The 20,870-nt window shown below is 37.6% G+C and overlaps 2 protein-coding genes across 7 annotated transcripts; one reads left to right on the forward strand and one right to left on the reverse strand.

Annotated features, from left to right (window-relative positions):
* Positions 1-930: 930 nt before the first annotated feature.
* On the forward strand, positions 931-18,474 carry LOC113355466 (CCR4-NOT transcription complex subunit 1-like). 6 transcript variants are annotated; one of them, XM_026598329.1, is made up of 47 exons: positions 931-1,176; positions 1,270-1,582; positions 1,682-1,913; positions 2,024-2,363; positions 2,500-2,613; positions 2,696-2,824; positions 2,910-3,101; positions 3,182-3,376; positions 3,801-3,938; positions 4,056-4,178; positions 4,253-4,512; positions 5,248-5,351; positions 6,059-6,153; positions 6,237-6,476; positions 7,087-7,251; positions 7,363-7,438; positions 7,594-7,691; positions 8,265-8,410; positions 8,554-8,662; positions 8,741-8,887; positions 9,135-9,182; positions 9,351-9,479; positions 9,611-9,835; positions 9,918-10,052; positions 10,140-10,222; positions 10,308-10,413; positions 10,536-10,631; positions 11,692-11,841; positions 11,948-12,130; positions 12,222-12,460; positions 12,556-12,691; positions 12,776-12,901; positions 13,065-13,115; positions 13,360-13,506; positions 13,592-13,663; positions 14,116-14,262; positions 14,429-14,566; positions 14,658-14,705; positions 14,791-14,937; positions 15,064-15,128; positions 15,387-15,567; positions 16,174-16,365; positions 16,479-16,583; positions 16,781-16,915; positions 17,460-17,693; positions 17,948-18,049; positions 18,137-18,474. In XM_026598329.1, exons 1-47 carry the CDS (start codon positions 1,078-1,080, stop codon positions 18,272-18,274), a joined length of 6,873 nt encoding a protein of 2,290 aa, XP_026454114.1. In that variant the 5' UTR covers positions 931-1,077; the 3' UTR covers positions 18,275-18,474. The 6 variants fall into 6 exon arrangements, with proteins under 6 accessions (XP_026454114.1, XP_026454115.1, XP_026454117.1 ...); XM_026598330.1 differs by having other exon boundaries at positions 15,067-15,128; XM_026598332.1 differs by having other exon boundaries at positions 13,360-13,497.
* A 100-nt stretch (positions 18,475-18,574) lies between these two features.
* Positions 18,575-19,808, reverse strand: LOC113355468 (probable plastid-lipid-associated protein 11, chloroplastic). The gene is made up of 3 exons (XM_026598336.1): positions 19,073-19,808; positions 18,921-18,986; positions 18,575-18,822 (listed from the first exon to the last, which is right to left on the reverse strand). Exons 1-3 carry the CDS (start codon positions 19,648-19,650, stop codon positions 18,723-18,725), a joined length of 744 nt encoding a protein of 247 aa, XP_026454121.1. The 5' UTR covers positions 19,651-19,808; the 3' UTR covers positions 18,575-18,722.
* Between the last annotated feature and the right edge of the window lie 1,062 nt (positions 19,809-20,870).

The following is a 20,870-nucleotide window of genomic DNA, read 5'->3' on the forward strand; positions in this document are numbered from 1 at the left end:
TTCGAGGAAACTTGCAGTCAACTTTTCATGCGTGTATTATAATATACTAAAGATTTTTAGAACTACTTTTCTTACCTTAAATTGGATAACAACTGAGCATATTCCTGAGCATATCAGTTAGAAGCCGAAGTTTTTTTTGAGCAAGTTGGAGACATTTAAATATTTGTACTCCCTTCCACAACTATTCCAGAGTCATATGAAATAACAAGAATATCTGTGTTTATGGTGGAAAAATCAAGATGAGAGATGAGCTTGTGAATAAAGTTAAGCAATTTGTATGTCTTGTGCTCTAATAAGGACATTTTTAGGGGTAAGTTCTATTTAAATTGGAAGACGTAGTGAAAGTGTAATTTTTTTCTTTTTGATGTTATGCGGGGGTCTTTTGATCTTTTCTTATACCTTTTTTTTTCCTCTTAAAAAGGGGTATACAATCAACTAGATTCTATTTAGATTGAAAGTCGTAGTGATATGTGTGATTTTTCTCTTGTTAATGTTACGTAGGATCTTCTGACCATTTCCTGTACATATTTTTCTTCTTCTTTGTTATATAGAGTCATTTTCTTTCCAAAATATCAACCAAAATTAGCATGGTATTCTTCATCCCATGCCAACTATAGTCCAATGTTTTGTAAGGTTATCGACAATCATCATGTTTGAAATTTTACTTCCATACTGACTGCGGACAATAGCCACGGTAATCTACTCGTCCATGCCGATTGGTATTTTAGGTATTAAAAAATGTTAAGAGATAACAATTTTTTTCTTTTACTTTTTACTTTTTATAAAGAAATAGAATAATCATTATAGAAATATATGTGGATAAGGGGTTGTTGGTTTTACTACACAATATCCCTATTTTGTTCTATTCATCAGCCGAGGGTTCATAATAAATAGGGATTCTGGGCCTTAATTTTGTTTTCCCCCATTTTCTCTACAATCGAATCTCCTTCCCGCAGTAATACGATCAATCAAAAACCTCTCGTCATCACCATCTTCGTTTTCTTCTTCTCCACTATCAAAATCGCAAACAAAACCCTAGAAAATACCTCTTCTTCATCTTCTTCTCCGAGTTTTACAATGCTTCCATTCGCGTCGACTGCTTCGACACAGATACGATTCTTACTTCACACCTGTACCGACTCCAACTTCGACTCTATATTTCCTCGGTTAACTCAGGTATCTATACACTTAGATCAATCAAGGTTTATTTTCTTTGAAATTTGATTAAATCATGTTCTAATCATGTATTCGTTTTAATTTTTGGAACAGTTTGTTGTTGATTATGGAAGTGAAGGAAGTATACTATTACTTGAAACCTGTTTAGATCAAATGAATTTTTACGGAGGAGAAGATAATACGAGTAGTATTAACCTAAAACCTCAACTATTAGCTGCTATCTTTAGATATCAATTAGATAAACCAAACTTCAGTACTGTATTATGTCAGGCGTTACGAAATGTGACTGTTCCTCATGAGTTTCTTCTTCGAGATGTATTGAATGAGTTAAAATTCTCAGTTTCTGAGAAAATTGCATTTGGACTTGCTTTATCTGATTCAGAAGAGCTCGACATCAGAAGTATAGGTGATTTTGTAACCTTTTTTTTGTTGTTGCATCTTTTGTGTTTTTGTTTTTGAGTAGAGATATTGATTTTAGCTTGTTGTTGTTGTTGTTGTTGTTTAGGACAAAGCTTCTGTATGAGTCAGATTGAGGAATTATGTGCAAATGCGGGTACGATTGGTTCAAATGAGCAGATTCAGAACATTGTTTTGTTTCTGTCTCGGTCAAAGGGAGTTGCGAAACTTGTGGATTCGTTTATTCAAATGGTGTCACTGTTGGAGATGAGAAATAGGGCTCCATTGATATTATCTCTATTGTGTAATTCGGATGATACATGTGAAGTCAACTCTCTAAGGTTTTGTGTGCTACCAATTAAGCAACTGGATTAGTTGACATTCTTTTTTGAATTTCAATCATAATTACATCACTATGGATTTACTGCTTGCTGCATTTGCTTGTTGGCAGACAATTGGATTTATTCTATGCGAGCAGCGAAAATGACTTTGATGACATTTTGGCGGAGATAGAGAAGGAGATGAGCATGGCTGATATTGTCAAGGAACTAGGTTATGGCTGCACTGTCAACGCCACCCACTGCAAAGACATCTTATCGATTTTCTTACCTCTCACTGAAGTCACAATCTGTAAGATACTAAGCACGATCGCACGCACCCATGTCGGCTTGGAGGACTTACAGAGCACACATTCAACTTTCTGTTCTGCTGTTGGAATAAGTTCGTTTGCTGATTCATCATCGTTGAGCTCATGGAATGTCGATGCTCTTGTAGAATCAATCAAACAACTTGTGAGTTTTTTTTTTTCCTTTTCTTTTTTACTGACAGCTTGCTGTGTTACTGCGTCCTCATTTCCCCTTTTCGTGAACCTCATTTTAATCAGTATGAGTATCACTTGCTTTGTGACTGTTGTAATTTGAACTTCAGGCTCCTGATACCAACTGGGTACATGTGATGGAAAACCTTGACCACGAAGGCTTCTACTTCCCTAATGAGGATTCGTTTACTTTTTTCATGTCTGTTTACGCAAGTGCATGCCAGGTATTGGTTTCATAATGTCTAGTACAGGTGGATTTGGTAAAGTTGTCATCATGGCATTAGTATTGAGCACAACTTGTCGCAGGATCCCTTCCCTCTACATGCCATTTGTGGGGCTGTGTGGAACAATGCTGAAGGTCAGATATCTTTTCTAAGATATGCTGTATCTGCGTCGCCTGAAATTTTCACGTTTGTGCACTCCACCAGACAGCTGGTATGATGTTCATGTATCACTGATTGCTAAACTCGATGTACTTTATATTTGTTGGATTCAGTTTGATTGCTGGTCTGTTGTTCAGGTGTACGTCGATGCAGTATATGGCCATAAGCTTTCAACTGGAAATGGAAATCAGGCTTGGTTATGTCTTGACCTGTTGGATGTTTTATGCCAACTTGCTGAGACGGGCCATGCTGGATCTGTCCGATCAATGCTCGAGTATCCCCTGAAACACTGTCCTGAAGTCTTGCTGCTTGGATTGTCCCAGACTAATGTATGTTTTTCCTTTTTTGCACCTTTGATTGTCTTCTTTGTTGATGCTAGATATTTGATAATATTTACTTTCCGTTGTAGACGGCTTATAACTTACTTCAATATGAAGTTCTTTCGAGTGTTTTTCCCATGGTGCTCGGGAACTTCTCAAGAGCTGGTGTTGTTCTCCACCTATGGAATGCTAATCCTAATGTTGTCTTGCGGGGACTTTTAGATGTCCAGAACTTCGATCCGGAGAGCATGATCAAAACTTTTGCCATTTGCCAAGAGTTTAAGGTAAATCCTAGAGATGAAGATTATTAATGCAAATTGGTGTTGTTGTCTTTTTCAGAAAAACGCCATGTTTAAAATATTAGAAGACATTACTGTATGACTGTATCAGAAGGCTACATTGTAGTCATAGCCGGTTACAGGAAACATTGACTACAACGTATTTCAAATTTTTAGACGTGCTAATAGAAGTCGACCTGCTAGATATTATTTCTTAAGTGAACTGCAACTCTTATATTATACTATCTTTACCTATTCTTTAGTTTTTAGATTAGAATGTTACCTTTCAGCTTTCCTGGGATGCAATTTGCATTTTCCAGTAACATATGTAACTACTTGTATCTTTATGTATACTCATCTCTATTTTATCTTTTATATTATGTAACTACTGTTATCTACTCTGTATACTCATCTCAATTTTGTCTTACAGATTCTATGTCCAGTGTTGGATATGGCTCCATTTTCATTCAGTATAAAGTTGGCCGCTCTTTCCTCTGTGAAGGAACAAATAAATCTAGAGAAGTGGTTAAGTGATAAATTGAGCACATACGGTGACACTTTTGTTGAAGTAACTTTCACCTCCCTTAAGCATGTGATCCAGATACTCTATTCAATTCTAGTTTCAGATAGTTACTATCCATTAAAATCTGATTTAATTAATGAGATTGATGCTGATACTTTTTAGGCGTGCCTCATGTTCCTGAAAGAGATCCGTTTAGGTGTACCCCAAGATGTTCCTGCAAATTCCTTTCAACATTCTAGTGCTGTAGTAATTGCTTATCTGGAGACAGTTCCGATATTCATTAAGGTAGTTGCTCTGCTAGTTCGCAATATACTGCTACTTTTGTGATGGTTTTGCTCATGAAATTGATCTGTTTGCAGGTTCTTCTAGGTCATGCTGGGCAGAATGTCTCACGTCATCATCTCCTCGAGGAAATGAAAAATCTTCATGCAGTATTTATCCAAAATAGTACTAAACTGCAGACTGGCGGAGCAGCCAATTCATCTTCATCTGATGGTGGATATCCAGATGATATAGAGGCAGAGTCAAATTGTTACTTTCAGGAGATGTTCTCTGGGCAATTGAGCATAGATGCAATGGTTCAAATGCTTGCTCGTTACAAGGAGTCTCCAGAGAAAAGGTACTCTTGAACTATTGCCATGCGTGAATAGAAAACCAACACGTCTGTTATTGTAAACGCACCCACAGTCGTGATTGCTACCTTCAAATTTTTGCCAAATTTAATCTGTAGTGTGGATGTTCTAAAGAGGCAATATTAATTAGTTTTTTATTGCCTCTTTCCATTAGGATCTTAGATGGTATATTGTCATAGTGGTCCAAGCTTCTGACGTGTATCGAACTTTTAGTTATGCGTCATGCTGCAGGGACCAATGAATAAACCCATGTGCTAGGATTAGAAGGGGGTGTAATTTCTAAGTTAAGTAGTCATATGATAATCTCTAAGTAGATTAGGGTGTGTGGAATGAAATCAACAAAACAAACCCATGCCCATTTACCCCAGAATTGACTTCCATTAGGCCGTGTCCAACTTTTGCTGAATGGTGGTGTTAACTGCTACGCTAGAAGTAAGTGTAAATTGGTGGAGGGTAAGTGTGATATTCTTTTATTTATGGGCGGATCATACTAAAAGCAAATTGATTGAGAGGTAATATAAGAGCATCATTAACTTTTATCATTTTCTTTTTGTTGGTGATCTTTTAATGTGGTTTATCTTATTCAAATTTTCTCTTTTGTTGATGATGAGTTTTGAGGTTCTCTCATTTTACACATGCGCATTGTGGTAAACATTCTCAGTTTGGTGTTAATTAGTGATTTATCTGTCTATTAATTAGTTTGTTCACCATGTAACTTTCAGGGAACAATCTATCTATGAATGCATGATAAGGAATCTTTTCGAGGAGTACGAGTTTCTCCCAAAATATCCTGAAAGGCAGCTAAGAATTGCTGCAGCTCTCTTTGGTAAGTTATTTTCTTCTTGTGCTGTGCATGTAATAAATTTACTGTCTCTGATGTGCAATTCCTTTGATGCGGTTCTATGTTTGAGGCGAGGGTGTAGGTCTTATCACTGTGTTACATGTGGTTAGTCATTCTAGCAAATTTTGAAATACATATTTTGCAAAATGACTAACTACGCGTGGTATATACCTCATGGTGATTAGACCCACACTTGTACAGTTAACAAAGACCCACTCTCGTTTTTCACATTCTATCGTTGAGGAAAAGATAGTACTAATTTTGTTACATTTATACTGGATTGCTGCTATTATCATGATTGTGTTATTAACTAATGAGTAGAAGCGATGATTGTGTTATTGTCACGATTAAATTTGCATTTATTCAGCTTCGAGTTACTTTATTAGCCTTAGTACAATAAAATGAGTGGATTCTGTTCGAAATTCAGTATGGTTCTTATGGGTTATGAAAAAAGGTTTGCACTTCCAAGATCAGATTTGTAAATTCTGATTTCGCTTAAATAGTGAAAATTTGAATTTTGAAGAAACTTGTTGCTTTTAGTCCAATTGCCACATATTTTTAATAATTGTAGTGTCCCGCCTTACTATTGAAGAAACCATTTTCATTGTAATGCACTTAACATCCATACTAAATTAGTTTGTTTCTTTGGACTATATTATTCTATTTATACACGTTACTGGTATTAACTGCAGGATCGCTAATAAAGCACCAGCTTGTGACCCATCTGACCCTTGGTAGTGCCCTTCGATGTGTTCTGGATGCTTTGCGTAAATCTGCTGATTTGAAAGTTAGTGTTCTCTTTTCAATAAGTCATGTATTCTTTGTTTGTGCTGTTCTGCATGTTTATATCTTATTATCTGTTATCTTCAGATGTTTTTATTTGGGGTGAAGGCGCTGGAGCAGTTTGTAGATCGTTTGATAGAGTGGCCTCAGTATTGCAATCATATCTTGCAAATTTCTCATCTACGTACAACCCAGTTAGAGCTGGTTACTTTCATTGAGCGTGCTCTTGCCACGATCTCATCCAGCCACTCTGAATTAAACGGAGGCAACATTGTCCCTACAGATAAGCACCAAGGACCAAATCCAGTCGCGGTGGAAAACATGGAGGTACTACCTTTTCGTCATCTCTATATCCATCACTGAATTTTTTTAGCAGTTTCTTCAAAATAAGCTTCGTTTAGCATTAAAACTAATAGCGCCAATAACTGAAAAAGGTGACATCACTTCAGACGAACTTAAAAATCACTCCCTGGCTTATCTTCTATTAGAACCGTTGCTGGTGTTTTTAGGTGTCAAGTTCTACCCACATTACTGGACTTCAGTTCTTTGTGCTCTTGATATGTAAATATAGAGGAATGCAGGTCTTCAAGTAGAACATCTTATCTGGTACTAACCATTTATAAAACAGCATTGTTTTTGAGAAACTTTAAAAGAATCATTCACTTAATGCCCCTTCCATTACTGCTTCATGGCCCCATCGCCTGAGACAAACCAATCTTTCTAAGTAATAATGGTGTTTGCTGTTGCTACTTGGTTTTGAGATTGAACTTATTTAATTCCATTGTTTGGCCAAACTTTTTATGTTATTTATTATTTTTTCAAACCGATGTGATTGATTGGAGCTGTAAGTTCGTTTTACATGCTGTTCTTTGGAATTACCGTGTTCAAATTATATATTGTGCAAGTTTTTCTGTTTAGTAATAACATTCCATCATAGGTGTCTGAGTCCTCATGGAAGATAATGGGATCTAGCGGCAGCAGCACAGTGCAGGCTAGAGCTCAACCATCTTTATCTCCGTTTCAGCTCCAACCACTTTTACATCCTGCCGGGCAGCAGCAGTCACTTGTTTCAACCCATGATGTTGTAGCTAATACTCAGAAGGTACATAAATATACCGTCCTATTTTTTTTTTCTTTTTTCTTTTTGACAATTGTTGTATATAAATGCTCTAGCTGCACTCATTTCATTATTTCTGTTTCTGCGCTGTGTCAGAATGCACCCAGTGGGCCTGCCGCTGTGCCATCCACCCCAGGTTTTCTGCGTCCATCTCGAGGCATTCCGTCTACCAGTAATTTTCTGTAACTTTTTTTAATCATTATATACATATATATATACACATTAATCGAGATGGTAAAACTTTATGCAAAAATATTCTTGGCGAAGTTCAGTGCTCAACTACTTTAGCTTCAGGTTTCTTACACTTCCTCTCCCCCTTCTCTTCAGGCATACCTAGACAGCAATCTTACAGCACTGGCTTTGGCTCTGCATTAAGCATTGAAACACTTCTTGTGGCTGCTGAAAGAAGGGAGACTCCCATTGAGGTATCTAAAATGTTATATGAATTATGTTCTGGTATTTTTCCTCATCTTGGTTAGTTAGGTTTATGAGGTATAGTATCAAGTCTTCAAAATTATGGAGCAAGTCCCTTTTCTCTTAGCCAGTAATGAGAATTTGATAGTTAATGAAGAGTCATCCAAAATAGAAAATAATGGTGTTATTCCTCAATGTGGACAAAAAAGGAATGTTTTGTGTTTCCCAGTCAGATATAGCATTTTTAAATTGGATGTATAGGCTATATGCGGTGAAATAAGATACTTGAACACCCCCCAGTTAGTTCAAGCTAGCATAGAGTATCGATATAGTTGAACACACAGAGTTAACTGTTACACAAATTATGTGGTAATTAGATGTATTATATTTAATTATATTTATGTGGCCGTGGCCAAAATTGTTCGGATTTGGGAGATAGGCCTACTGGCTTACCATATACTTTTCACTAGCTGACCATATATTTAATTAGATGTATGTACCGTATACAAATTCATTAGCCTTGTTTGAAGCGTTTCCCCTACAGCTCTGCCTTAACATGAACTGTCTTTACCTCCTGGGAACAGGTTCCTGAACAAGAGACTCGAGATAGAATATTATTTATGATCAATAATCTTTCAGTAGCAAATGTTGAAACCAAAGCAAAAGAGTTCACTGATGTTCTGAAGGAAGAGTTCTATCCATGGTTTGCTCAATACATGGTGATGAAAAGGTTAGAATTTTTGTGCTCTGTTGGTTTGATGTATTTTTGTGTGAGTTTACATTGTACTCTGCTGATTTTGTTTGTATTTTATCTATCTATATCTTGCTAGGCAATGTTGGCAATTATGTAATTTGTTTCTGTTTTTCCAACAGAGTTAGCATTGAACTCAATTTCCATGATCTGTACCTAAAGTTCTTGGATAAAGTTAATTCGAGAATTTTGAACAAGGAGATTCTTAAATTTACATACGAGAACTGCAAGGTAGCCATACCTAGTTTCTTACTGTGTTGAGTTATATTTCTCTGTGAAAAGTATCTGAAAAAAAATGCATGGTTTCAGGTCCTTCTAAGATCCGAGCTTATAAAATCTAGTTCAGAAGAACGCTCATTGCTAAAAAATCTTGGTAGTTGGCTTGGGAAGTTCACGATTGGTAGAAACCAAGCATTAAGGGCTAAGGAAATAGCTCCCAAAGTCCTAATAATTGAGGTAATCACCCTTCTGTCCGCTATGATTCAGCGGGTGTGGTTGTCAGTCAGTTTATGCTTAATATGTATGCTACTCGATCTTTTGTGATACTACTACGTGATGTTACTTGGCCATATCGCTCTCTGCTCTTCTGTCAGATGCTCCGTTGTTTCTTCATAGTTCCTATTACTGACTCTTTTATGTTGTTTTATTGTCTCTAAGAAAGTAATTTCCATTTCACCCTTTTTGTACTGTTTTTTTGATTCAGGCTTATGAGAAAGGTTTGATGATTGCAGTAATTCCATTCACCTCGAAGGTATCCATTTTACTGATTCTTTTGTTTTCCCTGTGACGATCTTTTTTTTTTTTTTAAAAATAGGGAATCAATGACGGATGACATGCTGGTTCAAAGTGTCTTGAAGTATCTCACGTACCTATACAAACTTGACTTAATGACTTAAACATGGTTTTATAAATGTTGCAGATTCTGGAACCATGCCAATCCAGTCTTGCATATCAACCCCCAAATCCCTGGACCATGGGAATTCTCGGTTTACTTGCTGAGATTTATGCTCTACCAAATCTAAAGATGAACCTCAAGTTTGACATTGAGGTATGCATTTCATCGCACTTGTTTATGCAAATCTGGAGCTTGATCTCTTTCATTCTTTCACACTATCAATTTGATCTCATTGCACCTTTTTTCTCATTTGCTTTTTGTTTATTATGTGTTTTGCATCCTAGGTCCTATTTAAAAATCTTGGAGTTGATATGAAAGATGTGAAGCCGACCTCGCTTTTGAAAGATCGGTCCAGGGAAGTTGAAGGAAATCCTGACTTCTCCAACAAAGATGTCACAGCCACCCAACCTCTAACTATTCCTGAAGTTAACACACTGATAAGTGTTGAACCACAACCTGAGATTGCGAATTCATCTCTCCCTGGGGGTCATTCAAATGCATTACCTCAGGTTTGTTGAACCTTTAACTGAACTTCAGATGTCTAAACTTCTTTTTCTAGTTGTTGACGTTCGATGCATTTGGTAAATGTAGTATCCTACTCCTCATCATTCTCATAATCCGTTGACCAAGGATGAAAAGATGCCAGCTTCAAATCTACCAGAGCGGCTTCCTCCTGGACAGGGACTGCCAGTCGCTCCGTCTCAGTCGCCATTTTCTGTTAGTCAGGTATGACTACATTCTGTACTTTACTTCAGTTTCGATCCTCGGTACTGGTTTGCTAATCGGCAAGTTTGACTGACATTATTTGAACAGCTTCCCACACCAATTCCTAACATTGGAACCGATGTTATTGTCAACCCAAAGATTGCTTTGAGTCTACAGATGGAGTTTCAGAGGTTAGGATTTGTTTAATGTATCGGTTGTCTTACTGATTGGCTAGTAATTTGCCTTTCTTCGTCCTAACACAGTTGCTTGCAACAGAATTGTTCCCGTGGCGATGGAAAGGGCCATCAAGGAAGTCATGTCTCCTGTTGTTCAGCGCAGTGTTACTATAGCAATTCAAACAACGAAAGAACTTGTTTTAAAGGTCAGTTAACAAACATAATTTTAATCTACCAAGTTTCATTCTACTCCGTTTTAGTTCGTTTGTGATAAATGCATTTTGATTTTTCTTAACTTTTTGAATTCTTTCTTACTTATGGGATATAGGACTATGCAATGGAGTCTGATGAGAGCCGCATGTATAATGCCGCTCACCTGATGGTTGCCAGTCTCGCAGGAAGTTTAGCACATGTTACCTGCAAGGTTTTGTCTCATAACTTAGTGATGATTTTTTGAGTAACTTGGATATATATTTTAGAAAACCAGCAAGCACGGCAGCACCTGAACCATAATTACTTTATGCTTAAACATGATTTGTGCTTTACTTTAACATTTTTAGAGAGATTTTGATGCAGGGGCAAACCCATCAGATTTACTTTATGCTGATATTTTTACTGCATGCATAGGATCATACTTCTACAACTAGATAAGTCATAAAGTAGGAGATAATAAGCTATTGTTATACCGAGTTTGATTATGATGAACCAAAACGCACATTTGACTGGCGTTAGCACTATTCTTATAACAAAATATGACTTGATGATAAACAGTGAAAAGCTAACAATATATACATACTAGAACACCTACAGTGGGAATTCAAATTGTCGGATTCGTCAGTTTTTGTGCCGATCCAGGGTAGCTGTGTATAGCAATTTGTCAGATTTGTTATTTACATACTGGAACACCTACAGTGGGAGTTCAAGTTGTCGGATTCGTCAGTTTTTGTGCCGATCCAGGGTATCTGTGTATAGCAATTTGTCAGATTTGTTAGGTAGAAATGCAGGTTGAACTTATAGGAACGATAATTTTTTAATACCGCTGAGTGTGGCCTTCTGATATCCATATCAAAGCTGGTGGTTCTCTGAAAGCGTGCACGGGTTTAGTTGTAAACTTTGTAGTTCCTAGGTTACATGTTTCTCTCTGCCTAAACAAGGCAGGATTATTAAGTCCACCTAAACTAGGCGGGACTTCAAACCTGTGGCTTTTAAGCTCCACCTGACCTAGTTGGAAAATATTAAAAATTTACGGAAATTCATTCTCCATGATGGTTCACTCTTCTTTCTCACACATATATTTATACATGTATATATATATATATATATACATGTATAAACCATAGCATATAAATATGCCATTTGGCTGTGGACGCATTTAGAGTGTAACTTTCTTGCTACTTGTGGTGCAAAATCTCTAAGCCTTGTGATATTTGTGTATTTTCCTTTCGAACACTCTGACTTACCCATGACGGTGTGTGCAATTCCAGGAGCCTCTTCGTGTTTCTATTTCTAGTCACTTGAGGAATTTGATCCAGGCTTTAGGTCCTTCCAGTGACTTTGAACAAGCTGTACAGATCAGTACGAATGATAACCTTGATTTGGGTTGTGCTGTGGTTGAAAAGGCTGCTATAGAGAAGGTAAGATATCTTACTTTGTTCCTTTGGGTAGGATGTCTTACTTTGTTCCTTTGGGTAAGATGTCTTACTTTGTTCCTTCATGATGTTCACCTTTATTTTGAGACAGGCATTACAGACAATTGACGGGGAAATAGCTGGACAACTGTCTGTTAGAAGGAAGCACAGAGAGGCTGTAGGTCCGGCGTATTTTGACGCAACTACTTACACACAATTTCCTCTGAGTTTAGTGCCTGAGGCTCTTCGTCCTAAACCTGGGCGTTTGTCTCTCTCCCAGCAGCGAGTGTATGAGGTACATGTGCTGTTCGTATGTAAAGCTATTGTCTGTAAGTTGCTGTTATTGTGTCTGACGTTGCAAGTAAGTTATTTTGGTGTGTTTATAGGATTTTGTAAGGTTTCCATGGCAAAATCAACCTAGTCAGAGTACAAATGCACTGCCTGCTGGTCAAGCTGCTTCATTTACTGGGGATTCTGGTAGTTCCAACTTGTCTCGTTCTAATGGCCCTGCATCAGGTCAGCTGAATTCTACTGTTTATTCAACTGTGCAAGGAGGTCCAGGATTTGCGCAACCCCTGGATCTCATTTCTGAGGACATGGACCCTGCGTCGGCGCAGACTCATAGGTTTACCTCTTCAAATACCATTTTCTCTCTCCCCTTATCGAACACTGTTTTATATATATACACGTCCACCTAGTAATCCCATTTGTTTCTTGCAGTTCTTCATTGGCTCATATAGGGGCGGCAGATGTGTTTATGCAGCATGGTTCTAACCGTACTTCTACTGTTCCTTCATTTCCTTCAACAATTATTTCCGTGGAACCTATTTCTGTTGATCCCTCTGATTCCACAAAAGTAAGAGCACATTTTCTTGTTATGTACAAGTCCCTGTGTCAACATTAATTTTCTTGTGTTTACACATTTTATTGGCTGTTTTAGGAGGATTTAGGAGCTACTACACAACCATCACCTACAAGTTCTGCAACAGAGTGCTTAGGCGCTGGTACGACAGACTCTATATCTACCGGGGATGCGCTAGACAAGTACCAAGCTGTTGCACAGAAGGTTGGAACTTTTCTTACCACTCTGCTAGGCATCTGTGGTGTTTGGTGGACATAATCCAAACTTTATTTGTTGCTTTTACAAAAGTATTTATGTCGCTTAATGCTTCTCTGTTTCTCTTTCTCCTCGTCTCATCTGTGTTTTCTTTCTCTTTATATGTTCCAAGGTACAGCCTGAAAACCTTATAGCTAAAGATTCTACAGATGTGGAAGTTGAGGTATTCTATTTCTGTTTTCCATGTATTGTTTTTGTCATTAAATGAGTGATCTGAAATGTGCGTTCACTTTATACAAGAACTAATTTTGAGTAGCTTTTGGATTTATTATAAACTTTTATTTGATCTCTGGGTTCGTGTTTTGTTTAAGGTGGTATTGCCGAGGTTCCTGAAATTATACTCAGATCTGTAAGCCATCACTGGTATCAAGACGTCACTGATGGGTTACCACATGTTAATATTGCAGCTAGGCACAAAACCTGGATCTCCTGAATCTTTGCCGCAACTTCTTGAGATTGCCCGGAATGCTTCTGCTTATTCCCCTGCTCCTCCAGGATATATAATTAGCAAGGACGAGAAAGGAAAATTGTCAAGAGACAGAAAGGTTTTCCCTGTGGGTGTTTTTTATCTTGCTAATTTCTATCGCATTAAAATAGCACCAGTCTTGCTAGTTGTTGACCACGTTTCTGTTTCTACAGGCTCCCTCTATTCATTCACATGTAATGGATGAGGAGTCTATGGCAGCAGATCCTCTTGGCTTCCGTGAGCAGGTAAATGTTTGATGCTTATGTTTATAGTGCTTTTAGTCCACATCATGCGCAAGAACCTAGACTGCCTTTTGTTGTTCACTTACTAATTTGCTATATTTTTAGTTTGACTATGATGTGACTTGCTATTGGTCTATGTTTTCTTTCTCTTTTTTCCAGCTATTGGTCTATGTTTTCCTCTAATCTCTTATTTTGTACTGATTCCATCTTATTACCTTATTTCACTGAGTTGTATACATTTGGATATTTTTATCTTTGTCCAGCAGTTATATGTTTGCTTATACTGAGTGAGGATTGTAGAAATATCTGTATAGCTTTCTCTTAGAATATCGAGTTCCACAAACACAAATATGTCTAAGTGTGGGTTTCTTTTTTCTTGTCAAAGGATATCATTAGCATGATTTATTGCAATCCACTACGAAAAATGTTGACTAATTATTTTTGTTCGACTGCAGGTTTCAATGCTTTTCAATGAATGGTACCGGATCTGTGAAGCTACTGGTAAGAATGATGCAGCTGTCACCCATTTCATGTCACAGTTGCAGCAAAGTGGACTGCTTAAAGGTGATGATATGACAGATCACTTATTCCGCCTGCTCACGGTGATTATTCTTACTTAATATAATATTATTGCTTTGCTTGTTCTTAGTTTGTTACTAGCAAAATACACGCCCACACATGCCAGAAGAAAAAAGAAAAAGAAAAGAGAATAAAAAAGCCAAGCTGCTGGTTGTTGTGAACATAATTTTTCTGTTTTTTAAATTTCAGGAACTATCAGTATGCCACTGCCTGTCCACCGAGGGGGTTGTTCCAGGTTCATTGACACTTCAATCACCTCAGCAAGTTCCAGTTCTGTCATTTATTGCTGTTGATACGTATGCCAAACTTGTAATACTGATCCTGAAGGTATTAATATCTTCCTTACATCGCACCTCTCATTTGTACATCCATTTCGTCAATATTCTAATTTACTCTGGTTTGCATACTTGGTTATTAGTATTGTGCAGTGGATCAGGGATCAAACAAACTTTTTCTCCTCCCCAAGGTTTCTCTTGTTTTCTCTCTTTCCGAGTGCATGCATGTTTTCTTTCTCTACAAAAACTTAACCATACTATTGTCTTGTTGCCCAGATTTTGCTGGTTACTGTGAGAGTTATTCAGAAAGATGCTGATGAGAAAAAGACAGCATTTAATCCTAGGCCTTATTTCAGACTGTTCGTAAACTGGCTTCTGGACCTTGGTTCTCCTGACCCTGTGCTTGAGGGTGCCAACTTTCAGGTTCAGTTAGTTATTTATTGCTTTGTACCATAGTGTCTCCCAAATTCCGAGGGTTGATTAGGATTATATATATATAGGGTATCTTTATAGTTTTTTGATCGCTAACTAATTCAATGTGGTTATCAGCAGATTCTGGCAGCATTCGCAAATACCTTCCACGCATTGCAGCCTCTTAGAGTACCCGGTTTTAGGTTAGCATTTCATAACTACCTTATTTCTTGATCTTTATTTGGTATATTGTCATTTGACAAGAATTACTACATGGTCAAATACCTTGATTTTTCAAGCTCATTGTACCTGATCGCCGATATTTTTGCATAAATTTGTTCCTAAACGGAGTCTTTTTCAAGCAGTTACAGATTATCTGTTTATTTTCTGTCGTCAGGTTATCTGTTTATTGTCTTCTCCGTGATGGGTTCTAGCAACTAACTTGTTATGACTGCTTCTAGTTTTGCATGGCTGGAGCTGGTGAGTCACAGGAGTTTTATGCCAAAATTGCTATATGGAAATTCCCAGAAGACTTCTCTCTATGTCCAGCGCTTGCTTGTAGATTTGTTCAAGTTCATGGAGCCGTACTTGAGAAATGCTGAGCTTGGAGAACCTGGAAGCTTATTTTGCTCGAGTCGTGCAGTAAGTTTCATGCTTATCTGTTCAGTTTGTGTGCGCTCTTGTTAAAATGTTACCATTCCGGATCACATGTGTAGCATTATCTTGAGACTGGGACATTAATCCTTTCGCTGGGTAGGCTGGAGCATGCATCTCTTGTCAGTTATACTATTTTCAAGTTAGTGGATATCTCTCGGTGAAATCCATTTGGCAGTGAGTGGTGGGGCATGATTTGTTATATACTTGCAGTTACATGGACATTGTTGCGTAATCCCTGTTTTGAGCTTGGATTATTAAATAGCTCTTGATCAAGAGTCCTTACCAATATCAAATTAAACCGAGGGACAATTATTTTGTTCACTGAGTTAACCCAAATTTGGTTAAATATTAACCTCTGGTGGTTTCATTTTGATTTTAGTGTCTCCATATTTTCTAGGGGTTGTATTTTCATTTTGCAGGGTTTTACTTTCATGTGTAAGTGTAACCCAAAGTTGTTCAGGTTTTTGGGAAAATTTCCTGCATAGTTATTAGGCTCTCATTTGTTGCTGAGTGATTATTGTTGAAAATTTTGAATTGGTTTCCTTTAAAGATGATAAGTAATTGTTTGGTGCATGCTCTTTATCCTTGCAGGTTCACTTCCTCTATAAAGGCACTTTGCGTGTTCTACTGGTGCTTCTTCACGATTTTCCTGAGTTCCTTTGCAATTATCATTTTAGCTTCTGCGATGTTATCCCCCCCAGCTGCATTCAGATGCGGAATGTTATTCTCAGTGCATTTCCTCGCAACATGAGGCTTCCTGATCCTTCCACTCCAAACTTGAAGGTGGTGACAAGAATGGGTTTCATACGTGCCATTAGGTTACCTGATTGTGTTCCTGCCATTTAGTGTTTTGCTTTTCTTAGTAACATATGAACAATCCTTAAAATGATTTACAGATCGATCTTTTAGCCGAAATAAGCCAATCGCCATGCATTTTCTCTGATGTTGATGCTGCTCTAAAGGCAAAACAGATGAAGAGTGATATTGATGAGTATCTAAAGGTAATTACAGTTTGTTTTCCCTTGACCAACTAGTTTTGTCATGCATCAGTTCGAGCTTGCTCAATCTGTTCAATCACCTTCCATTTTTTTTTCCATTTTGCCACATAAACTTCCTTGAAGTTCTACCAGTATATTTTATAAAACTGGCTCAGCAGTGTGTTTTCTAAGTTGTGCTCCTCTGGATTTCAATTTTGCAGACTAGGCAACAAGGGCCATCATTCTTGACAGGATTGAAGCAGAGAGTGCTGCTTTCTCAGGGCGAGGTACCGCTGGCTAGGGCTCGGTACAATGTTCCATTGATCAATTCTCTAGTTCTTTATGTTGGCATACAGGTAAGTTCTTTTTGGTAAACTGGTTGTTTGCTTGATTTCCTTGTTTGAGTGCTGGTCGTGATTGGCAGTTTTTGTAGGAACATCAGCTATTTTAGTTAAATTCATCTAAGTGACTAAGTCAGTTTTGGCAACTCTTTGAGGATTAATTTTCTGCAGATCACCATTATGCGTGATATGGCTTTAATTAATTTTTCAGAATCTTTCCTCGAACACAAATTGCTCGTTTTCTTTTTTACTTGAAGTACATAATTAAACTATTTTTATCTTTTGCTGTCATTTGGTCTGTCTTTCGTATAAACATCTAGCATAGTATAATTCCGTTTCAAATAGCTGATGGATGATACTTCCCTTTTGAAACCAATTGTGTTTTTTGTTTTGTAATAGAGATATCATACGTCAAAATTTTCTACTACAACTGTCATCAAATATTCCCAATTTTATCAATCTTTTCTGGGATGAGTTGGTTGTTATAGCCTTACTATCTTGTTTTCTTTTGTTCACTTGTATTTGAAGGGTAATGAAATTATTTTCTGGCCGTTTACAGGCTATCCAGCAACTACAAACCAAGACATCAGCCCCACGTGAGCCGCATACTACACCGATGGATATTTTCTTGGTGGGGTCTGCGATGGATATTTTCCAAACTCTGATAGGGGACCTTGATACAGAAGGTCGCTACCTCTTCTTAAATGCGGTTGCAAATCAGTTACGCTATCCCAACAACCATACACACTATTTCTCCTTTGTCCTCCTCTACCTATTTGCTGAAGCCAACCAGGTCAGTTTACTTCTCTCTTTTCTCCCTTGTTAGTTATTATTATTATTCTTTTTTGAAAGATGCTTTAAAATAGAACCAAGGTGCGGAGGGTTATTTCTTTCATAATGACACTTGCATAACTATGGAACTCTTAACTCCATCAACTCCTTCTGAAGGGTTTGTCAAATTGTTCGAGCCGTGTTATTGTTGGTGAACAATAAGCATTTTAGAGGAAGTGCAATCTAATTCAAGTTGTTTTATTTATCTACAAGCAGGAAGTCGTTCAGGAGCAAATAACGAGGGTTTTACTGGAGCGCTTAATTGTTAATCGTCCTCATCCATGGGGTCTGCTCATCACTTTCATAGAGCTGATCAAGGTTTGCAGGACTTGCCTTCTTTTCCTTTTTTGTTTGCTGTGACAGTGTCTTACACTATTTTCATACTTGTGGTCACGGTCTTCCCAGAATCCTCGATATGGCTTCTGGACTCGCTCATTCACGAGATGTGCTCCCGAGATTGAAAAGCTTTTTGAATCCGTCTCAAGATCTTGTGGTGGCTCAAAAGCTGTGGACGAGAGTTTGGTATCGGACGGCGCACACTGAGTCTTCTTGGTTTTTTTTCAGTTATGCTTTTTGTTTTATTGTAATTTGTTCACTCTTTTACACAATAGTATCTACTGTTGTAATTAGTATGAAAAATTCGCATTTTATATCCCCGTAACACTACTGCAGTGGAAGAACAGCATACAAACTAAAATCAATCCCTTGGAAGGTAGATACTACCTGTACAAGCATGGTATACCAAAGAACAAGTTTTGTTTGCTCACTAATTTTTAACTCTTTTTTTTTTCTTGGCAGACAAACCATTAAGGCAAGTTAGATCAGTTCCCCACTCAAGGAAAATGGAAGAACTCAATAAAACTCGTTTTGTTCATTGTAAAGCTTATAATATTTATCTAATGGTTAAAAGTCATCAAAGAAAAGGAGTAGTATGGTAGAACATCAAGCCAGGAAAGAAAAAAAACAAAGCAGTAAATTTCAAATTATCAACTCATTCCTTCCATTTATAAGGTGCACGATCAACAACCAAATAGTCATCTCTAATATCTTTGACCACTCGAATATCGTCATCAATGTATACCGACTCAAACCTACACAGGTGAAATTAAATTGCGATCAAAACAGTCTTCAAATAAATTGTTCGGAACAGAAATGTGAAGAGATAGAAAATGAATGGCAAATAACTCACCAGCCTCGACCAAATGGCGGCAATGGAAACTCCCAATTCTCACCACGTAAAACAGCACTAGTAAATCTATAAACACATAATTCAGAAACAATACGAAAATGGCGAAAACTAAATATGATCGAGAAAGAATCATACTGAACGGATTTGTGTACCTGAAATTAACTCTTTGAGGTGAAACAATTTCGATACTCGATCGAACAAAGAAAACACCGGAAGGAGGGAATGTAATAACGTTATTAAGAACACCAGCGTCTACGTCGATGACTTGCAAAATGTCACCGGCTTGTGTGCCGCCGAAGAGGTATGCGTTTTTGATGATAAATAGTTGTTCTTTCTCAGTTGTCCATAGCATTCTCCATGTGTCGGATAATGTTGAGGAACTAGTTGTTGTTGAATTCTTACCGAAAACGCGCAGTGCTTCGATTGCTTTAATGATCTGCATTCTCTTCAATGGGTTTTCTTGTGTTTTAACGCCTCGTTCTTCATCCGCAATTAAATCTAGTAAATCATTTTTGGCCAGCAAAGCTTCTTCTGCTGCTGTTTGTGTAGTACTACTACTTGATGAATTGAAATTGTTTAAGCAGCATAGGGGAAAGTGGGTATTGACAGCTGCTTTCTGCCTAAGAAATCCATAAGATGTTGTTGCCGGAAAGTGGTGTAGTTTCTCTTTTCTTGTACAAATTGAAGGATTCTGTAGGTTTGGAGGATGACACGATGAAATCACTGCCATTTATTTAGTATTTTACTGGAGAATGAAAGGAAATGTTTTGATGAAGATCAGCATGCTACTTCTTCCCTCAATTCAGCCAGACGTTTTGGTTCATCCTGTCCCACCACAATAATAAAATTAATTAATATGGTTTAAATTGATTTGTAGACGAGACGGCCCATTAGCTCAGTTGGTTAGAGCGTCGTGCTAATAACGTGAAGGTCGCAGGGGCCATTAACTTTTTGACCTTTTCCATATCGTGTAGGCGTGTACTTCTATGCCATGCATATGTACCAAATATGCTATAAGTATTAATGTCAAAAGATCTTTTACCAAATATTTATCCCTTTGTAAAAACAATTAGAGTTCGTAAACGCCTAGAGTTTGTGTCAAGCTCTAATGCACATGTGCCGACTCAAATAACCTTTGGACGCGCGGTGAAATTATTAACTGCTGTTGAAGTCCACGTCGAATCTTTTTTTTTTTTAATGCTAAGGCATAGGCCCGTCCTGCCCCCTGACAGCGTAGCCATCGGCTTACCCCGACTGAGCAAACTCGGTCCTTCTAGAACCCATGTTAAAGTTACTATAAATTACACTTGAGCGGAGACTCGAACCGCTGACCTCCTACTTGAGAGTCAGGCTCCTGGCCAACTGGACTAACTCCAGATGGTTGGTTAGTCAACGTCGAATTTTTAAGAGATCATATATATGTTATCTAAGCTTAGTTGTTCATGTTTTAATGATCCGTCTAATTTTATATTTTCTTCTTTAATTTTTATCTTTTTTGAGTTACATTTTAGTCTACTTTATCAGTTACGATCTCTTCCTCCTTCTACGTTCGTCTCCTTGTTTTATACAAGATAATGACAACTTAATCTTCTCCTGCAGGACCTCATCCTTTCTTCATGGGGAGCATCCATTTTTGGACCTGGTTTTTCTTTCTTCTGACTCAGACATTATTGTCACAATCTAAAGCAGTATGCACTTCGTCTCCATCAGCAGTTTTGCAACCCGTCATGCTCATAATGGATTCCTACAATATATACAAGTATCTTAAAAGAAATCATTCATATGATCTCTCTGTTAAAACAACCCGGAATATTCACAAATCTATTAACTCAGTTTCAACGAGTCGAGTCACCTCTGCCATCATCTCCGAGCCAAAAAGTTTTCAAATTTTGAAAACCCTTAATTGGCGGCATTACAGTTATTGTGCGAGTCATTTGCAAGGAAATCTGT

Source organism: Papaver somniferum, chromosome 3 (genome assembly GCF_003573695.1).
Source record: "Papaver somniferum cultivar HN1 chromosome 3, ASM357369v1, whole genome shotgun sequence".
NCBI lineage: Eukaryota > Viridiplantae > Streptophyta > Magnoliopsida > Ranunculales > Papaveraceae > Papaver > Papaver somniferum.

What these genes read in the sequence shown, in the direction of transcription:
- LOC113355466 (XM_026598329.1), top strand. Translation starts at nt 1,078, where the DNA reads ATGCTTCCATTCGCGTCGACTGCTTCGACACAGATACGATTCTTACTT. An exon ending in TCGAGGCATTCCGTCTACCA is followed by an intron (nt 7,439 to 7,593) that starts GTAATTTTCTGT and finishes CCTTCTCTTCAG; the next exon opens with GCATACCTAGACAGCAATCT. An exon ending in TATTTGCTGAAGCCAACCAG is followed by an intron (nt 17,694 to 17,947) that starts GTCAGTTTACTT and finishes ATCTACAAGCAG; the next exon opens with GAAGTCGTTCAGGAGCAAAT.
- LOC113355468 (XM_026598336.1), bottom strand. Translation starts at nt 19,650, where the DNA reads ATGGCAGTGATTTCATCGTGTCATCCTCCAAACCTACAGAATCCTTCA. An exon ending in CCTCAAAGAGTTAATTTCAG is followed by an intron (nt 18,987 to 19,072) that starts GTACACAAATCC and finishes ATGTGTTTATAG; the next exon opens with ATTTACTAGTGCTGTTTTAC. An exon ending in CCGCCATTTGGTCGAGGCTG is followed by an intron (nt 18,823 to 18,920) that starts GTGAGTTATTTG and finishes TCACCTGTGTAG; the next exon opens with GTTTGAGTCGGTATACATTG.